General features: G+C 41.8%; 1 protein-coding gene across 5 annotated transcripts in view; it reads left to right on the top strand.

Annotated features, from left to right (window-relative positions):
- The window catches only part of PPP1R7 (protein phosphatase 1 regulatory subunit 7), a 318,429-nt gene that overhangs the window by 192,835 nt on the left and 106,740 nt on the right, over positions 1 to 18,854 (top strand). For 4 of the 5 annotated variants that reach the window (XM_033957511.1, XM_033957510.1, XM_033957508.1 and 1 more), the window contains one exon: positions 5,026 to 5,130. The exons of the other annotated variant lie outside the window; for it this stretch is intronic. In XM_033957511.1, the coding sequence (XP_033813402.1) occupies positions 5,026 to 5,130 (105 nt within the window). The remainder of the gene's footprint in view (positions 1 to 5,025; positions 5,131 to 18,854) is intronic. 5 annotated transcript variants of the gene reach the window in all.

Below are 18,854 nucleotides of genomic sequence, written 5' to 3'. Positions count from 1 at the left end.
AGGGGGAGGATGGGGGTGGTAAGGAAACAGATTAGAGGACAGTTATTATAGAGGGTAGAAATATGGTATGGGGAGTACATTGAAGATGAAAGGGAATGGAATGCTGAAGAAGGAATAAGATGGGGAATGGGAGAAAAGATAGAAATTTGATAGGTAGCTGAAAAGTGAAAAAGAAGAAGGGTAAAAAAAGCAGAAAAGAGCTAAAAAGGCATGATCAATATGTCAGAGGCAAGTGTAGTGAGGGAATAGACTAGAGAGAGGAGAAAAGACAAATGGATAGCAACTGCTTGAAGGAGAATTAGCAGACAACAGACAAGAAAGCAGAAAAGAAAAACTGGAACCAACATTATGGAAAACATCCAGACAACAAATGTAGAAAAAAAACACATTTTATTTTGAATGTTTTAAATGAACATAAGAAGTTGCCTCCGCTGAGGCAGACCAGAGGTCCATCTCGCCCAGCGGTCCGCTCTCACGGCGGCCCATCAGGCCTACTGTCTGAACAGTGGTCTCTGACAAATTTTATAAATTACCTCTAATCCTATCCCTACAACCTTACCTCTACTCTTATCTGTACGCCTCTATCCCTTTGTCCTTCAGGTACCTGTCCAGACCTTCTTTGAAGCCCTGTAGCGTGCTTCTGCTTATCACATCCTCCGGTAGCGCGTTCCATGTATCCACCACCCTCTGGGTGAAAAAGAACTTCCTGGCGTTTGTTCTAAACCTCTCCCCTTTCAATTTCTCTGAGTGCCCCCTTGTACTTGTGGTTCCCCATAGTTTGAAAAATCTGTCCCTGTCCACTTTTTCTATGCCCTTCATGATCTTGAAGGTTTCTATCATGTCTCCTCTAAGTCGTCTCTGTTCCAGCGAGAAAAGCCCCAGCTTTTTCAGTCTGTCAGTATATGAGAGGTCCCCCATACCCTTTATTTGCTTAGTTGCTCTTCTCTGGACTCTCTTGAGTACCGCCATTTCCTTCTTGAGGTATGGCGACCAGTACTGGACACAGTACTCCAGGTGCGGGCGCACCATTGCACGATACAGTGGCAGGATGACTTCCTTCGTCCTGGTCGTGATACCTTTCTTAATGATACCCAACATTTTGTTCGCTTTCCTTGAGGCTGTGGCGCACTGCGCCGACACCTTCAGTGTTGTGTCTACCATCACTCCCAGGTCTCTTTCAAGGTTGCTCACCCCTAGCGGTGATACCCCCATCTTGTAAGTGAACATCGGGTTCTTTTTTCTAACATGCATGACCTTGCATTTCCCTATGTTGAAGCTCATTTGCCACTTTTTGGCTCACTCTTCCAGCGTTGTCAGATTTTTTTGGAGGTCTTCGCAGTCCTCCGTGGTTTTGACCCTGCTGTATAGTTTAGTGTCATCAGCAAATTTAATAACCTCACATTTTGTTCCCGCCTCCAGGTCGTTAATAAATATATTGAACAGGAGCGGTCCCAGCACCGACCCCTGTGGAACTCCGCTCGTGACCCATTGCCAATCTGAGTAATGGCCCTTTATCCCAACCCTCTGTTTCCTGTCCGCCAGCCAGTTTTTGATCCATCGGTGGACCACCCCTTGCACCCCGTGGTTCCATAGCTTCCTTAGCAGTCTTTCGTGTGGTACCTTGTCGAAGGCTTTCTGGAAGTCAAGGTAAATGATGTCTATGGATTCCTTTTTATCCACCTGGCTGTTTACCCCCCTCAAAGAAGTATAATAAGTTCGTGAGCATGACCTGCCCTTGCAGAAGCCATGCTGGCTCGACTTTAGCTGCCAAAATGGCCAAAAAAGAAACCAAATTATATATATACCAATATTAGTGAAAGTCCAATCCTGATGAAATTGGTATAAGATAGTGATAAACTCTCCTTAAACCACACTGGAGACGGTATGAGGAATGTGCTACCAGAGAATAAGAAATAAGAATCAATAAATAAATAAGAGGGCCAGTCAATACGGGCCCAGTGCCCTCGTAACAACCAATGGCCCCAGGCAGGTATTTATGGAGTGACAAGCACTTAGAAATTAATCTAAATAAACCCTGCCCGTACATCATCTTGTACATCATGATGTACGGGGCAGGGTTTATTTAGATTAATTTCTAAGTGCTTGTCACTCCATAAACACCTGCCCGGGGCCATTGGTTGTTACGAGGGCACTGGGCCCGTACTGACTGGTCCTCTTATTTATTTATTGATTCTTATTTCTTATTCTCTGGTAGCACATTCCTCATACCGTCTCCAGTGTGGTTTAAGGAGAGTTTATCACTATCTTATACCAATTTCATCAGGATTCGACTTTAGCTGCCCATTGTTTTCGATGTGTTCCCAGATGCTGTCTTTAATCAGCGCTTCCATCATCTTTCCCGGGACCGAGGTCAAGCTCACCGGCCTGTAGTTTCCTGGGTCTCCCCTTGAGCCTTTCTTGAAGATGGGCGTGACATTTGCTATTTTCCAGTCCTCCGGATAGGATGCATATTTGTCGAAGTGGCTCAGCTATTTCGTTCCTTAGTTCCTTGAGTACCCTTGGGTGAATGCCGTCCGGACCTGGCGATTTGTCGCTCTTTAGCCTGTCTATCTGCCTGAGGACATTCACCTTGCTCACCTCTAGTTAGACCAGATTTTCATCCTGGTCTCCTTTTACGATCTCCTCGGGTTCCGGAATGTTGGTTGTGTCCTCTTTCGTGAAAACTGATGTGAAGAACTCATTTAACCTGTCCGCTATCTCCTTTTCCTCCTTTACCACTCCCTTTCTGTCTCCATCATCCAAGGGTCCCACTTCCTCCCTAGCTGTTTGCTTCCCCTTGACATACCCTTTATCCACCTGGCTGTTTACCCCCTCAAAGAAGTATAATAAGTTCGTGAGGCATGACCTGCCCTTGCAGAAGCCATGCTGGCTCGACTTTAGCTGCCCATTGTTTTTGATGTGTTCCCAGATGCTGTCTTTAATCAGCGCTTCCATCATCTTTCTCGGGACCGAGGTCAAGCTCACCGGCCTGTAGTTTCATGGGTCTCCCCTTGAGCCTTTCTTGAAGATGGGCGTGACATTTGCTATTTTCCAGTCCTCTAGATAGGTTGCATATTTGTTGAAGTGGCTCAGCTATTTCGTTCCTTAGTTCCTTGAGTACCCTTGGGTGAATGCCGTCCAGACCTGGCGATTTGTCGCTCTTTAGCCTGTCTATCTGCCTGAGGACATCCACCTTGCTCACCTCTAGTTGGACCAGATTTTCATCCTGATCTCCTTTTACGATCTCCTCGGGTTCCGGAATGTTGGTTGTGTCCTCTTTCGTGAAAACTGATGTGAAGAACTCATTTAACCTGTCCGCTATCTCCTTTTCCTCCTTTACCACTCCCTTTCTGTCTCCATCATCCAAGGGTCCCACTTCCTCCCTAGCTGGTTGCTTCCCCTTGACGTACCTGAAGAATGATTTGAAATTCGTTGCTTCCCCTGCCAGTCTCTCTTCATATTCTCTTTTTGCTTTCCTAACCACTTGGTGACACTCCTTTTGGTGTTTTTTATGCTCCTTTTGGTTGTCCTCTGTCTGATCCTTTTTCCATTTTTTGAATGATGCCTTCTTATCACTTATCGCCTTTTTCACTGTATTTGTTATCCACACTGGGTTTTTTGTTGTTTTTTTTTTTTTTTGCACCCTTTCCTGAACTTGGGGACGCACAGGTTCTGTGCTTCTTGCACCGTGCCCTTGAGTAGGGTCCAGGCTTTTTCTACGGACTCCATCTTCCTTGCGGTATCGTTGGGTTTCTTTCCCACCATTTTCCTCATGGCATCATAATTTCCTTTTTTGAAGTTGAGTGCTGTCATTGTGGTTCTTTTCACCTTTGATGATCCAATTTCTAGCCTGTACTGGATCGTGTTGTGATCGCTGTTTCCTAGTGGGGCTAGTACTGCCACCTCCTTAGCGGGTCCCCCTAGTCCGTTGAAGATTAGGTCAAGAGTGGCATCTCCCTGTGTTGGTTCCGTGACCAGCTGTTCCATGAAACAGTCCCTCGTGACCTCCATGAATTTGGTCTCCCTCATACAGTTTGAGTGCCCGATGCTCCAGTCTATTCCCGGGTGGTTGAAGTCCCCCATTACCACCACACTTCCGCTTTTGCATAACTGCCTCAGTTCGGCCTCCATGTCCTGGTCGATTTCTTCCGATTGTCCAGGTGGGCGATAGTACACACCCAATTTTATGTCTGCTCCTGTTCCTCCTGTTAGCTTAACCCATAGTGATTCCAAGTCATCCGCCCTTGCTGTTGTTTCCATCCTGGTTGAAGGTATGGAATCTTTTTTTATATAGCGCTATTCCTCCACCCTTTTTGTGTGACCTATCTCTCCTGTAGAGTTTGAACCCTGGTAAAGCCACATCCCATTTATTGTCATCAGTCCACCACGTTTCTGTGACTCCAATTATGTCTAGGCCCTTTTTGCTGGCTAATACTTCCAGCTCTCCCATTTTAGCCCTTAGGCTCCTAGCATTAGTGTACAGGCAATGTAAGTCCCGGTTGATCGCCTTTCTTGCTGGTTTTCCTCGTGGTTTGGCACTCCTGGCGTCCCCCTCATGAGTTGCTAGTCCCCAAGCCTCGTCCCGGTCATCCTCCTCCTGTGGTGTATCTGTTTCGTCCTCAGTCTGTTTCCCCATTTTTGATTGTCCCTCTGGATTCCGTTGTTCTCTGTTAGTCCTGCTTACCAATTTCATTTGTGCCCTAGACCCCTGCGATAATAATTAGCAAAAATATTGTTTAAACTTTGACAAATAAACTTGCAGAATTTGCTAATTTTGTGTGCAGAATTTTGTTGGGTTTTTTTTTTAGCACAGAATTTTGAAATTGTTTTTGCTCAGAATTCCGCTAGGATTAAAATCTGACTGTATAAGCAGAATGTTTTTGGGATTTGATTGTATAACTCAGGTATCACAGTCTTGAAGATGCTTAAATTGGTTCTGTCAATAACAGCTGTCTGGCAAAAATAGTTCCATTACAAATGTGAACTCTATTGTTTATGTGCTAGGACTAACTGTTCTGATTTCAGAGTAACCGACTGACAAAAATTGAGGGTCTGCAAAGCCTGTTAAACCTGCGTGAGCTCTACCTCAGCGATAATGGCATTGAGGTCATCGAAGGACTGGAGAACAATGTAAGTGACTCACTATTCCTCTGAAGGAATGTTTAATTAAGTCTAGAGCAGAGGTGCCAACACTTTTTTGGCTTCTGAGCTACTTTTAAAATGACCAAGTCAAAATGATGTACCATCAATAAAATAAAAAAAAAACACAAAGCACACTGTACACAGAGATAATATTAATTATAATTTCTATTCGGGTTTTCTTCCCAAAGAGGTCAAAGCAGATGATTTTAAAATATGCAATGTCACCTCAGTAACAACTATACAAAAATAGGCAAATATAACCCCTCCCCTTTTACTAAACCGCAATAGCGTTTTTTAGCGTAGGGAGCTGCATTGAATGTTCTGCGCTGCTCCCGACGCTCATAGGCTTCCTGCGCTAAAAACCGCTATTGCGGTTTAGAAAATGGGAGCTATAGTGCAAAATATAGACAGCTGATATAAATTCTCAAAATGGACACATTTTGATCACTAAATTGAAAATAGTCATTTTTCCTACCTTAGTTGTCTGGTGATTTCATGAGTCTCTGGTTGCACTTCCTTCTGACTGTGCATCAGAGAACAGGGACGACGGGAATCCCGCTGGCATCCCGCGGGTTCCCTCTTCGGGTCACGGGGATCCCGTGGGGAAGCCCCCTAGGGTCGCGGGAATCCCGTGGGGATGCCCCCTAGGGTCGCGGGGATCCCGTGGGGACGCCTCCGAGGGTCGCGGGGTTCCTGCGGGGCTGGATGTACTCAGTCGCGCGGCTCTTCTTCACCCTACCTGCTCTGCTTGCAGCACAGAGTCGAACGGAAGTCTTCCCGACGTCAGCGCTGACGTCGGAGGGGAGGGAGGGCTTAAACAAAGCCCTCTCTCCCTCCGACGTCAGCGCTGACGTCGGGAAGACTTCCGTTCGGCTCTGTGCTGCAGGCAGGGCAGGTAAGGAGAAGGAGAGTAGCCTCGGGGTTCGAGTGGCTACCAAGGGAGGGGGGCGGTCCGCCCTGGTTGCAGCACAGCCAGCCAGGTCCCCTTACTTTTTTGGCACTTCCCCGACCGACCGACAACAACCCCAGTCCGACAATCCTCCCTGCCCTGTAGCCGCAAATCTAAATTACCTTCTTACAGCAGCTCCTCCTCCGTCGGCTCTCCCCTGCTGGAATGGGGGAGGAGCGAAGACAGTGTCGGGTGCCCCACTGGAACGGGCCCCCGAACCGACCGTTGGTCCTATGGCCGGACTGCAGCCCTCCTCCGTCGGCTCTCCCCTGCTGGAATGGGGGAGGAGCAAAGACAGTGTCGGGTGCCCCGCTGGAAAGGCCCCCGAGCCGACCGTTGGTCCGATGGCCGGACTGAAGCCCTCCTCCGTCAGCTCTCCCCTGCTGGAATGGGGGAGGAGCGAAGACAGTGTCGGGTGCCCCGCTGGAAAGGCCCCCGAGCCGACCGTTGGTCCGATGGCCGGACTGAAGCCCTCCTCCGTCAGCTCTCCCCTGCTGGAATGGGGGAGGAGCGAAGATAGTGTCGGGTGCCCCGCTGGAACAGGCCCCCGAGCCGACCGTTGGTCCGATGGCCGGACTGCAGCCCTCCTCTGTCAGCTCTCCCCTGCTGGAATGGGGGAGGAGCGAAGACAGTGTCGGGTGCCCCGCTGGAACAGGCCCCCGAGCCGACCGTTGGTCCGATGGCCGGACTGCAGCCTTCCTCCGTCGGCTCTCCCCTGCTGGAATGGGGGAGGAGCGAAGACAGTGTTGGGTGCCCCGCTGGAACGGGCCCCCGAGCCGACCGTTGGTCCGATGGCCGGACTGCAGCCCTCCTCCGTCGGCTCTCCCCTGCTGGAATGGGGGAGGAGCGAAGACAGTATCGGGTGCCCTGCTGGAACGGGCCCCCGAGCCGACCGTTTGTTCTAAGGCCGGACTGCAGCCCTCCTCCTTCGGCTCTCCCCTGCTGGAATGGGGGAGGAGCGAAGACATTGGCCCACCTAATCCCTTTTATGTAGCTCACTGGTTTTCAGCTACCATGTTTCCCCAAAAATAATAAGACAGTGTCTCAAATTAATTTGGGCCCAAAAAACACACTAGCTCTCATTTTCAGCATTAGTCTTATTTTCGAGAAAACACAGTAGTATTCTTTGAATATATAACATTGAAGTTTGGACTTTTTTTCCTATTTTCAACATTCATCTTCTACTAATTTACTGCATGATTTAGTCATCTATCATTTAGTCATCATGATTTAGTCACTATCCAACATGAACACTTTGGATCACTTATTTCATACCTTGGATTATTCATTTATTTTAAACTTAATTTGGGTCTTTTTATCTTTTCTACAATTCATTTTAAGATGATCTGTGTTTTAAGATCCCACCATGAGTGTATAATTTCCTCGTTTTTTTCTCTAGTCTAAGACTGTACTCATTTTTCTTTTGGGTCTGAACTACATGTTCCACCTGATTGCAGGTGTCATTTCAGACTGGCCATATTATGTCTTTTTTTTTTTTTTTTGATTTGTAAAATTATTATTTTTATTTTTTTTTTTTCATCTTTATTCCTTTTTATTTCTTTCAACAAGTGTACAATATTATTACAAGTAATTCACATCACTCACTTGACATTCTTAAGCAATATTATTACACATGTTTTAATTCCCTCCACCCACCTCCCATCCCCTCCCCTATCAACAAAATATTTTATCCAAACATATACATATTTAGACTCTCCCTCCCCCCCATTTTTACAAATTATCCCCTAAGGAAAAAGAATAACCCTTAATCATTACAATATTCAATTAATGGCCTCCACACCTCCTTAAACCTTTTAAAATATCCCCTCTGTACTGCAAGAAATCTTTCCATCTTATATAAATGACAAACTGAGTTCCACCAAAAACTACAATTCAATCTAGAACAGTCTTTCCAATTAGTCGTTATTTGTTGAATTCCCACTCCAGTAAGAATCATCAATAATTTGTTGTTTGCTGCAGATATCTGACTTTTGGCCCTCATACACATTCCAAAAATCACTGTGTCGTAGGATAATGCTACATGATTTTCCATCAATATATTAACTTGATCCCATATTGATATCCAAAATGCCTGAATACATGGACAATAAAATAAAAGATGGTCTAAAGTTCCAATTTCAATTTTACAATGCCAGCATCTATTAGACTTAGAGCAATCTAATTTTTGTAATCTAGTAGGGGTCCAGAATGCTCTATGCAACAAAAAGAACCATGTTTGCCTGATAGATGCCGACATCGTACCTTTAATTCTCCAAGACCAAATACGTGGCCATTGAGATGCATTAATTTGATGCTTAATCTCAATGCTCCAAATATCTCTTAATCCATTTTTTGGTTTCTTATTCAAATAATTAGATATCATTTTATACCACTTTGCGGCCTGGTGTCCCAGAAAATCTGCCTGGAAACATAAGAATTCTAAGCTGTAATGATCATTTAAAGATTTCCATTCAGGGAACCCCACCTGAATAGCCTGCTTCAATTGCAACCACTTATAACTTTGTTTTTTATTCAGACCATATTTATGTTGCAATTGTGAAAAATCAAGCAGCTTACCATTATCAATTACTTCCGTTAAGGATCTTATACCTGCTTTAATCCAATCCTTCCAGACAACCTTAAACCCGCCTATTTGTATCTTGGAGTTTACCCAAATAGTCTGCTGTTTCGATTTTAAAATAGAATCACTAGATAATTTATCTACAAATCGTAATGTTTTCCAAGTATCCATTAATACTTTATTGTCTTTACGTATTCTAGGCACTTTTATACCAAGCAGAAGATCAAGCCTAAGTGGAAAAATAAGTGATCTCTCCACTCTTAACCACTCTGGTAATTGTTCCAAAAGCTCTGGGAGGACCCAATACATACCTTGGCGCATGATATAGGCCTGATGATACCTATAAAAATTGGGAAAATTTACCCCACCCTCCTCAATTGGTCTTTGCAAAGACACTAGAGCCACTCTTGCAATTTTACCCAGCCAAATAAATTTAACCAGAATACTATTTAATTTTTTATAAAAAGACCCCTGAAAAAACACTGGTATCATTCCCAATTGATAGCAAACTACAGGCAAAATCATCATTTTAACAGTTTGAACTCTTCCCCACCATGACAAATGTAAAGGATTCCATTGCTCACATAACTCTGTTACTTTTTGTAATAAAAATTTTTCGTTTATTCTCATTGTCTCTTCAAGTGTTTTATTCAACCAAATACCTAAGTATTTTATACCATCCTCTTTCCAAATAAAAGGGAAAGAATCAAGTATACCTTTTGTACAATGCACGTTTAAAGGTAAAATTTCTGATTTATTCCAATTTATTTTGTATCCTGAGAATTTTCCAAATGTATCTATTATCTCCAGTAGACATGGAATTGTTGTTTCCGGATTCCTCAAATGAAGCAATATATCATCTGCATAAGCGGATACTTTATATTCCACTCCAGCACATGGAATACCCTCTATGTCCTTTGCCTGTTGAATAGCTAACAACAAGGGTTCAAGAACTATATCAAAGAGCAAAGGAGATAATGGACAACCCTGTCTAACTCCCCTCTGCAATTTAAAAGCATCTGAAAAATTATTATTTATGTATAAACGAGCAGTTGGGGAGCTATACAGTGCTTGAATCATTTGTATAAATCCAGATCCAATACCAAACCATTCCATAGCTTGATACATGAAATTCCATTCTACACGATCAAAAGCCTTCTCAGCATCTAGTGATACTGAAAAAGCCGGATCATTAATTTGTCTTGTTAAATAATACATCTGAAATGCCAGTCTAGTATTATTTGAAGAGTGTCTTTGAGCAACAAATCCAGTTTGATTTATTCCTATTATATGCGGAAGAGCTTTAGCCAATCTTAATGCTAAAATCTTAGCTAATATTTTACCATCTACATTTATTAAAGATATAGGCCTGTAATTTGACACCAATGTTGGATCTTTATTTGGCTTTGGCAAAACAATAGTTAAAGATTCTGCCATAGTGCCTGATATACAACCTTTATTCAGTTGGTCCTGATATAGTTTTAATAAATATGGTAAAAGGGAAATTTGAAATTCTTTATAAAACTCCACTGTAAATCCATCTCCACCTGGAGCGGTCCCAACTCTAAGGGATTTCAATGCCATTTGTAACTCTTTTAATGATATAGGTTTATCTAAACTTCCTTTTATATGATCAGGAACCTTAGGTCCTTTAACTAAACTCAAAAAATCCAACCCATCTTTCTCTTTATCTAAATAAGACTCAGAAGAATACAGTGACTTATAATATTTTAAAAATTGTTTTAATATATTTCCAATTTGAGAATGAGAATGTCCTAATTCATCCTTAATTATGCTTATTTTCTCCTTTCTTTTCTTTGCTTTTAAATAATTTGCCAATAATCTTCCAGCCTTATTTGCACTACCATAATACATCGTTTGCTGAGCAAAAATATCTTTCCTTACTAATCCAGAGGAAATTTCATTATATTCACATTTTTTTTAACAATAATTGAAATGTCTCTTGTTCCCATTTATTAACCAATTTTAATTCCAAATTTTTAATTTCTTTTTCCAAATTTGCAAATTGCTTTCTTATCTGTTTCTTTTTATACGCAGAATATGATATAATTTGTCCTCTCATAGTTGCTTTGAAAGCATCCCATAATATTCCAATCGACATTTCCTCTAGGTCATTAAGTCTGAAATATTCATTCATTTTTATCTGAAATTCTGTGCAAAATTTAGAATCAGCAAGCAAAGTATTATCAAACCTCCATACAGGTTTGGAATTATCTTGATCTAATAAGTTAACTTCTATCCACACACCACCATGATCAGATATTACTATTGGTTCTATGTCAGCTTTTACAACTTGCTGTACCATCTGATCTGAAACAAAAATATAATCAATTCTTGAAAATGATTGATGAACATGTGAACAAAATGTAAATTCCCGATCATTAAAATGAAGAATACGCCATATATCTTTCAAATTACATGCTTGTATCAAATTTTCTAATCCCATTGATTTCATAATTCTACTAGGCTTTTTATCCATTATTGGATCTATAACAGCATTGAAATCCCCAGCCACCACTATATTAGTAGCAGCCAGTGGTAAAACTAATTGTTGTAGAGATTTAAAGAATTCACTTTGATTCGAATTAGGGGCATATATATTTAGTAACGCCAATGTAATATTGCCCATGCTCATGTCAACAAGTACCCACCTTCCTTGAGGATCTGCCTTTACCATATTAAATGTTGCTGAACATTTTTTATTAATCAATATTGCTACTCCTGCCTTCTTTTTTACCGCTGGTGCAAATAAACATTGTTTTATCCACTTATCTGTCAGCTTCATAGACTCTGTTCCAGACAAATGTGTCTCTTGCAAGAAACATATATCTATATTTTGTTGTTTAATATATTCCAATACCTTTTTCCTTTTTATAGGGTGATTAAGGCCATTTACATTCAAAGAAAAAATTTTAAAACCCATTTTACAAATAAAATATAAAATACATATATAATCCACTCAAACATAAAATATACATTTTTTCTTTTTCCTTAAACCAATATATGAGTCTCCCCCCCTCCCCTCTTTCCCCATCCCCCCTATTCCCATCCCCCACCCTCCCCTCCCCTAACACAAATGCAAACTTCGAAACGCACATATTACTGAGCAAAAATAAACTCCCCTCAGGCAATAACATACTCATTTTTCTTTCTCTAATCTTTCAAACAACCAACACTAAATTATCCTGCAGTCAATCCATTCTTCAATACCCTAAATACCCATATTTACTATAATTCTTTATTATATACTTCCCCTCTCATTCAGATTTCCAAACATTCTTCCATCCTATACCTCTAATATATTTATAAAAGTATATACCCAATATTTCGGAAACCATTTCTTACAATATATACCCCCCCATAATTAATATTATTATTTTATTTTTATTTTTTTTTATAACCTAAGTTTCTCACAACTTCACTGGAACATACATCACTCCATCCTATAATATTCATTTTTTTTTTTTTTTTTTTTCCTTACATCAAAAGAAGGATCAAACATTTCAACCAAGCAGACCTCATATTTTTTAAAACTCTCATTAATTTTCATTGCATCTTCAATCTATTACAGTCTATTCTCCATTCTGCACAACTGTAACACTTGTACATCTTCATCCTGCTGTTTCAGTCTCTTATTCCATCTTCTTGCAGATTGCTATTTCATCTTTCTCCAATAAAGTATTTTTGCAACATCATCCTTATATCTCAGTCAATTTCAGATGCAAATTGTAAATCTAAATAATGCTCAAGTCATTTCCATCAGTCTATCTTCACATCTTCTTCTCTTTACATCAATAGTCTTTTGTATTTTTCATCTTATATTCTAAGTTCCCACATTTCTCCAATGCAGCATTTTTGTGTCCTCATATTATCATCTCAGTCACGCTCAAATGCAAATTATAAAGTCACATCAAGAAACCATCCAAATCTTATAATTGTTCCTCATATTTTTTTCACTTCCTATATGCTCCATCCCTCTTATTACCTTGTCAAAATCTTCTTTTCTTCTTTTCTTATTGTCTCTTTAAAATTTTCATTTCTATTCTTTAAATCTTGTTTGAAATGTTGATCCCCCCTTAATCTAACCTCAACAATTTTCTAGAAAATATTTTTCTCCTTTTCTATTTTTTTTTTTTTTCACTTTTTCCTTCTTTATAAAATATCTTTCAATTTTCACTCAAAAATATAAACCAAAAATAATCTAAGTATATTATTTATTACATTTTCTAAATACTTTCATGAAACCATAGGCAAATTATATTGATCTAGAAATTCCTGTAATTTGCCTGCTTCTTCAAAATTATAAGTTTTATTCTCATAAGTTACCCTCATAATAGCAGGGTATATCAATCCATATCTTGCTCCCATTGCTCTCAGTTTAGGTCTTAAATCCAAAAGCTGTTTTCTTTTGTAGGCTGTAGCTTTTGCAAAGTCAGATACTATAAAGATCTTAGAATCCTGGCATTTAAGATCCTTGTTTGTTTTAGCCAGCTTTATAATCTCTATCACCTGCTGATGTCTTAGCAGCTTAAAGATTATTGGACGGGGACCCTTCTGACTATTTGATCTTTTCATCGGTATCCGATGTGCTCTTTCTATCTCCAAAGGAAAAGAACTTTTAAATGGCAAGATCTTTGGGATAAAATTAGTCACAAATTGAATAGGATCATTCTGCTCAATCCCCTCAGGTATCCCAATCAGACGCAAATTATTCCTTCTTTCACGATTTGATAAGTCTTCAAAATCCTTTTTCAACGCCTCTATTTCTCTGTGATCTTTTTTACACACCAGCATCTCTGCCTCAGATTTCTCAGCATGCTTTTCTAACTGCTCAATTTTGAAGTCAACTGTCTGCATTCTATTTGTCAGACTCTCTATTTCCTTCTTCACATCTTTTATATTTTTAGCGTTATCACTTACTATTTCTTTAATTTTCTGAAGTTCATTCATCAAATCACTGTTATCAATTTCTTCCTGAGGCAAAGGGACCGCTGTCGGGGATACCGAATCAATTTTTGTTCTTTTTTTACTTCCTGCTCCTGAATTCACCGGATTACTTTTACTAGTTTTACCCGAAGCCATTTCTTACTTCAATTCTCTCTTTTCCTTCACTTTTCTTTAATTTTAACTGCCAAAATCTTAATAAAATTTGCCTGTCACAACAGAGCTAATCCTCTACCCAGCCATCTTCGTGCGCTGCAAAGTTCTAGAATCTTCGCCATATTATGTCTTGAAGCAACTCTTCCCAACTAGTGCTGCCCAATTCAGGAAAAAAAATTTTGATTCTATTCAGCCTACTGAATTGATTTTTCGATTTGATTTTCCTGCCCAAGTGAGTGTTTTTTTCAAACATCCTAGTGGGTTTATTTTATAGCCTCTTCACCCCCTTTGCCCTCTCCTACCCACACTGGCACTGTGGTGTAAACAAAAAAGACTTTTCCTCTCTCTGTTAAATCCTAGCTTACGTTTGCGGTCTAACACCTCCTCTGGCAAGATACACATTTCAAATTTGACATATTGTAATCACAAAATAGAAAATAAAATTATTTTTTCTACGTTTTGTTGTCTGGTCATTATTCAGATCATGTTGGTCCCAGGCTCTTATTGTCGATTGATAACTCACTTGCCAGGGTCTCCTGCCCATTTGTTGTTTTCTTCTTTCACCATGCTAACTATCCATCTTCCATCTCTGTCCTCCCCTTCTTTTTCCCTTCCCTCCCCCGGAAGTTTGGCATCTTTCCTTTTTTTCATCACCATCCACAGATCCACCTGTTCTCAACTACCCTTTCATCCTTCATCTCTCCCTCCTTCCCCCCCTAGGGTCCACCATCTCTCCCTTTCTCTTCCCAATTACCTTCCTATCCAGTATCTCTGTTCCCCCCTCCATACTATCCCTTGTGTCCAACTTCTTCCCTGTCTGTTCCTTCCCTCCCTAAATCCCATTGTCCACCATCTCTCTCCCTCTCCTCTGTTTTTAAGACCCATTATTTCTTTTCCCCAAAGTCCGGCATATGCACGTCTGTTTGAATCCCCCCCCTTCTCTCCCTCCCTCCATGTATTTCCACACCAGGGCCCCCCCCCCCCCGAAAGGTCTGACCTCCCCCCCCGAAGACCTGCACATTCCCCCATGAAGGTTGACTCACCTCCTGAAGGCCTGCACTACCCCTTGAAGGACTGCACCCCCCTCCCCCACATCCATTTACCTAATTCCAGCAGGGAGCAGTCTGCAGAGAGGATCGCTGGTACTTTAGCGATCCTTGCAGGTTGCCTCAGGAGCTGTCTTCCCTCTTCCCCAATCCTGTCTCTGACTCAGAGAAGGGGCAGGACCGCGGCAGAGGGAAGACAGCTCCTGAGGCCTATGGCAACCTGCAAGAATTGCTAAAGTATCACCTGCCACCGGCAGTCTCCCATTCGTCCCCTTTGGAGATCCCCACAGGAACAAGGAATTGATGTAATGTCATCCTGATTCCAGAGCTTTTCTTTTAATCCTTTGTGCAATTTAGGCTTACACTCCAAATCTATAAGAGTGAGATGTGATTACATTAATTAGAATAAGGATAGGATAAATCCCAGCTGTTTCTGCACTCAGCCCTGCCCATTCACCTCAGTCCTACCCTGCAACACCCCTGCTGTTTCCAGGACTGAGACCTCCACGTGCGCCTTACTTCTCTCCAAACATAATTACAAAATCTCTGCCTCTCTTCAGGCATAAAATTACAACCGAGAAACCGCATTGAGTCATTGCTGGAGTGCAGAGGAAGGAGAACGGCACCATAGCTGACTTCCCGACTGACCCTCCCCCCTCGTCCTCTAAAGCAGGAGTGGCGGCAGCCGGCCAGCAAGAGGCAGCGCTGCCGATCCTGCTTTAGAGGGCGTGGGGGAGGGTCAATCACAGAATTGGGAGGCCAATTTTTGTTTTTTGTTTTTTAAAATTGTATCGATTCACCTGATGTGAATCAATTCAAATCGGGCAGCACTAGGCCTCGGCTCTTATCTCACTCAACAGGCACTTCTATTTCCTGTGGTGCACTGAGCTCCATCCCCCACCGACCTTCACTCTGTCCTGCCAGCACTCTGATTGGCCAGCGTTCTTCAAGAGGCGGTCCAGTTAGGAGGGGAAAAAAGAGAAGGGAAGAAGGGAACCCGCTCTGCGATCGACTGGGGTCGCCTGAGCGATCGCGATCGACATGTTGGGCACCCCTGATCTAAGTATTTAAACAACTTTATCATATCTCCCCTCTCTCGCCTTTCCTCCAAAGTATACAGATTGAGATCTTTAAGTCTGTCCCCAAACGCCTTTTCATGAAGACCACACACCATTTTAGTAGTCTTCCTCTGGACCGACTCCATCCTTTTTATATCTTTTTGAAGGTGTGGCTTCCAGAATTGTACACAATATTCTAAATGCGGTCTCACCAGAATCTTATACAAAGGCATCATTACCTCCTTTTTCCTACTGGCCACACCTCTCCTTATGCAACCTAGCATCCTTCTAGCTTTCGCTGTCACCTTTTCAACTTGTTTGGCCACCTTAAAATCATCACTTACAATCACACACAAGTCCTGCTCTTCCGTCGTGCACATAAGTTCTTCACCCCTTAAACTGTACCGTTCCCTCTGGTTTTTGCAACCCAAATGTATGACCTTGCATTTCTTAGCATTAAATTTTGGCTGCCAAATTTCAGACCATTCTTCAAGCTTCACCAGGTATTTCTTCACCATCTGGCGTGTCTACTCTATTGCAGATTTTTATATTATTCGCAAAGAGGCAAATCTTACCCGACAGCCCTTCAGTAATATCATTTGTAAAAATGTTTAAAAGAACAGGCCCAAGTGCAGAATCTTCAGGCACACCACTGGTAACATTCCTTTCCTCAGAGCAATCTCCATTGATCACTATCCTCTGTCACCTTCCACTCAACCAGTTCCTGACCCAGCCCGTCGCTTTGGGACCCATCCTGAGGACACTCAGTTTATTTATTAGACATCTGTGTGGAACACTGTCAAATGCTTTGCTAAAATCTAAATACACCACATCTAGAGCACATCCTCTATCCCAGGGGTAGATAGATTTGCATCTCAAGGAGGAATTGCATGTAAATCCATCTCATGCATATTCATTGTGGATATCCTGAAAACCTGACCTGGCTCCGGGTCTTGAGGACTGGAATTGCCTACCCCTGCTCTATCCAGTTCTCTGGTCACCCAGTCAGAGAAATTGAGCAGATTTGTCTGACTAGACCTACCTCTAGTGAATCCATGTTGCCTCCAGTCCTGTAATTCACAGGATTCCAGAAACTTGACCATTCTCTGTTTTAAAAGTGTTTCCATTAATTTGCTTACCACAGAAGTCAGACTTACTTGTAATTTTGTGGAGAGGGACCACATCCGCCTTCTCCAGTCCTCCGATACCACTCCCGAATCTAGAGACTCATTGAAAAGGTCAGTCAGCGGAGCTACCAGAACTTCCCTAAATTCCTCCAGCACCCTCGGATGTACACCATCTGGCCCCATCGCTTTGTCTACCTTTATTTTAGCTAGCTCCTCATGAACACAACCCTCTGAAAATCGATCAGGGTCTATTAATCTTCCATCCCTATTCACGTTTGTTTTCTGCAGTTCCGCTCCCGGCACTTTAGCCATGAACACAGAACAGATATATTTGTTAAGCAATTTGGCCTTTTCTTTATCAGCTTCTACATATTCCTTCCCTTCACCTTTGAATCTCACAATGCCACTTTTGCACTTCTTCCTATCACTAATATATCTAAAAAATGTATTGTCTCCCCGTTTTACCGTGTCAGCTATTTTTTTTTTCCATTTGCATCTTTGCTTTCCTGACTATATGACCAACCTCTCTTAATTTTTCCAGATATTTTTGCTTGTCTTCCTCTTTCTGCGATCTTTTGTAGTTTATGAAAGCTAACATCTTATTCCTTACCTTCCCAGCTACTACCAACAATTTTGCATGTGTGTGTGTATGTGGGGTATATTTGTGTGTGTTCTCATGTATGTTGAACACCTTTTCTGTATGTTTGTGATCAGGAGAAGAGATAAGAGGGGAAGGTAGTTAAAAACATAGGTATCAGAACAGGAGAGGACACAGGAGCCATGGCATCCCCAAAAATTGGCAGTCAGAGTCAGTTATGGCTTTACTACCTCACCCACCTCCTCCTGGCTGCTGTAATTTTAAATCTCCCGGTGGTCACTGTGCTGCATCACTGCAGAATGAAGACTTCTGGGGCAGACCTGCTTGTTGACACTACACAGTGACTGCCAGAAGATTTAAAATTACAGTGACTGGAGAAGGTAGGTGGGGTAGTCGGGATCTGGAGAGAGTGGTCATGCCTCAAGATTCTGCTGGGGCTTTTGCGGAGCCTTTGCCCCCCTCCCCCCCAAACAAAAAAGCGTTCTGCTGCCTATGGTTAGAAAGATGTGCAATTCCTCAGTCAAAATGTTACAGTGAATCAGTATATTTATACTGTAGCTGCTTTTTCCCATGGAAATGTATTGTGATAAATGAGGTTCATTTATCTTCTGCATCCCATCAAATGCAGAAACCTCACCAGTATAGCACAGAAACATTCTCCTGATCACCTCTTCTCTTCTTGTGACTAGAGCTGCTTTTAGTCATAAGGATATAATAATTGCCATACTGGGACACACTGAAGCTCCATCAAGCCCAGTATCCTGTTTCCAACAGCGGCCAACCCAGGTCACAGGTACCTGTCAAGATCCCAAGGAGTAAAATAGATTTTATGCTGCTTATCTTAGGAATAAGCAGTGGATTTCCCTAAGCCATCTCAATAATTGCCTATGGACTTCTCTTTTAGGAAATTATCCAAACCTTTTTTAAATCCTGCTAAGAACTATTTTCACTACGTTCTCCGGCAATGAATTCGAGTTTAATTACATGTTGAGTGAAGAAATATTTTACTTAGTAGCTTCATTGTATTCCTCCTAGTCCTAGTATTTTTGGAAAGAGCAAACAAGTGATTCATATCTACCCTTTCCATGCCCCTCAGTATTTTATAGACTCTTATCGTATCTCTCCTGAGTTCTGTTTCCTAAGCTGAAGAGTCCTAGCCGCTTTAGCCTTTCCTCATAGGGAAGTCATCCCATCTCTTTTATGATTTTTATTGCCCTTCCATGTAACTTTTC

This window comes from Geotrypetes seraphini, chromosome 9 (genome assembly GCF_902459505.1).
Source record: "Geotrypetes seraphini chromosome 9, aGeoSer1.1, whole genome shotgun sequence".
NCBI classification, from domain to species: domain Eukaryota; kingdom Metazoa; phylum Chordata; class Amphibia; order Gymnophiona; family Dermophiidae; genus Geotrypetes; species Geotrypetes seraphini.
The sequence above is the reverse complement of the archived record's forward strand: the minus strand, read 5'-3'. Positions and strand labels throughout refer to the sequence as shown.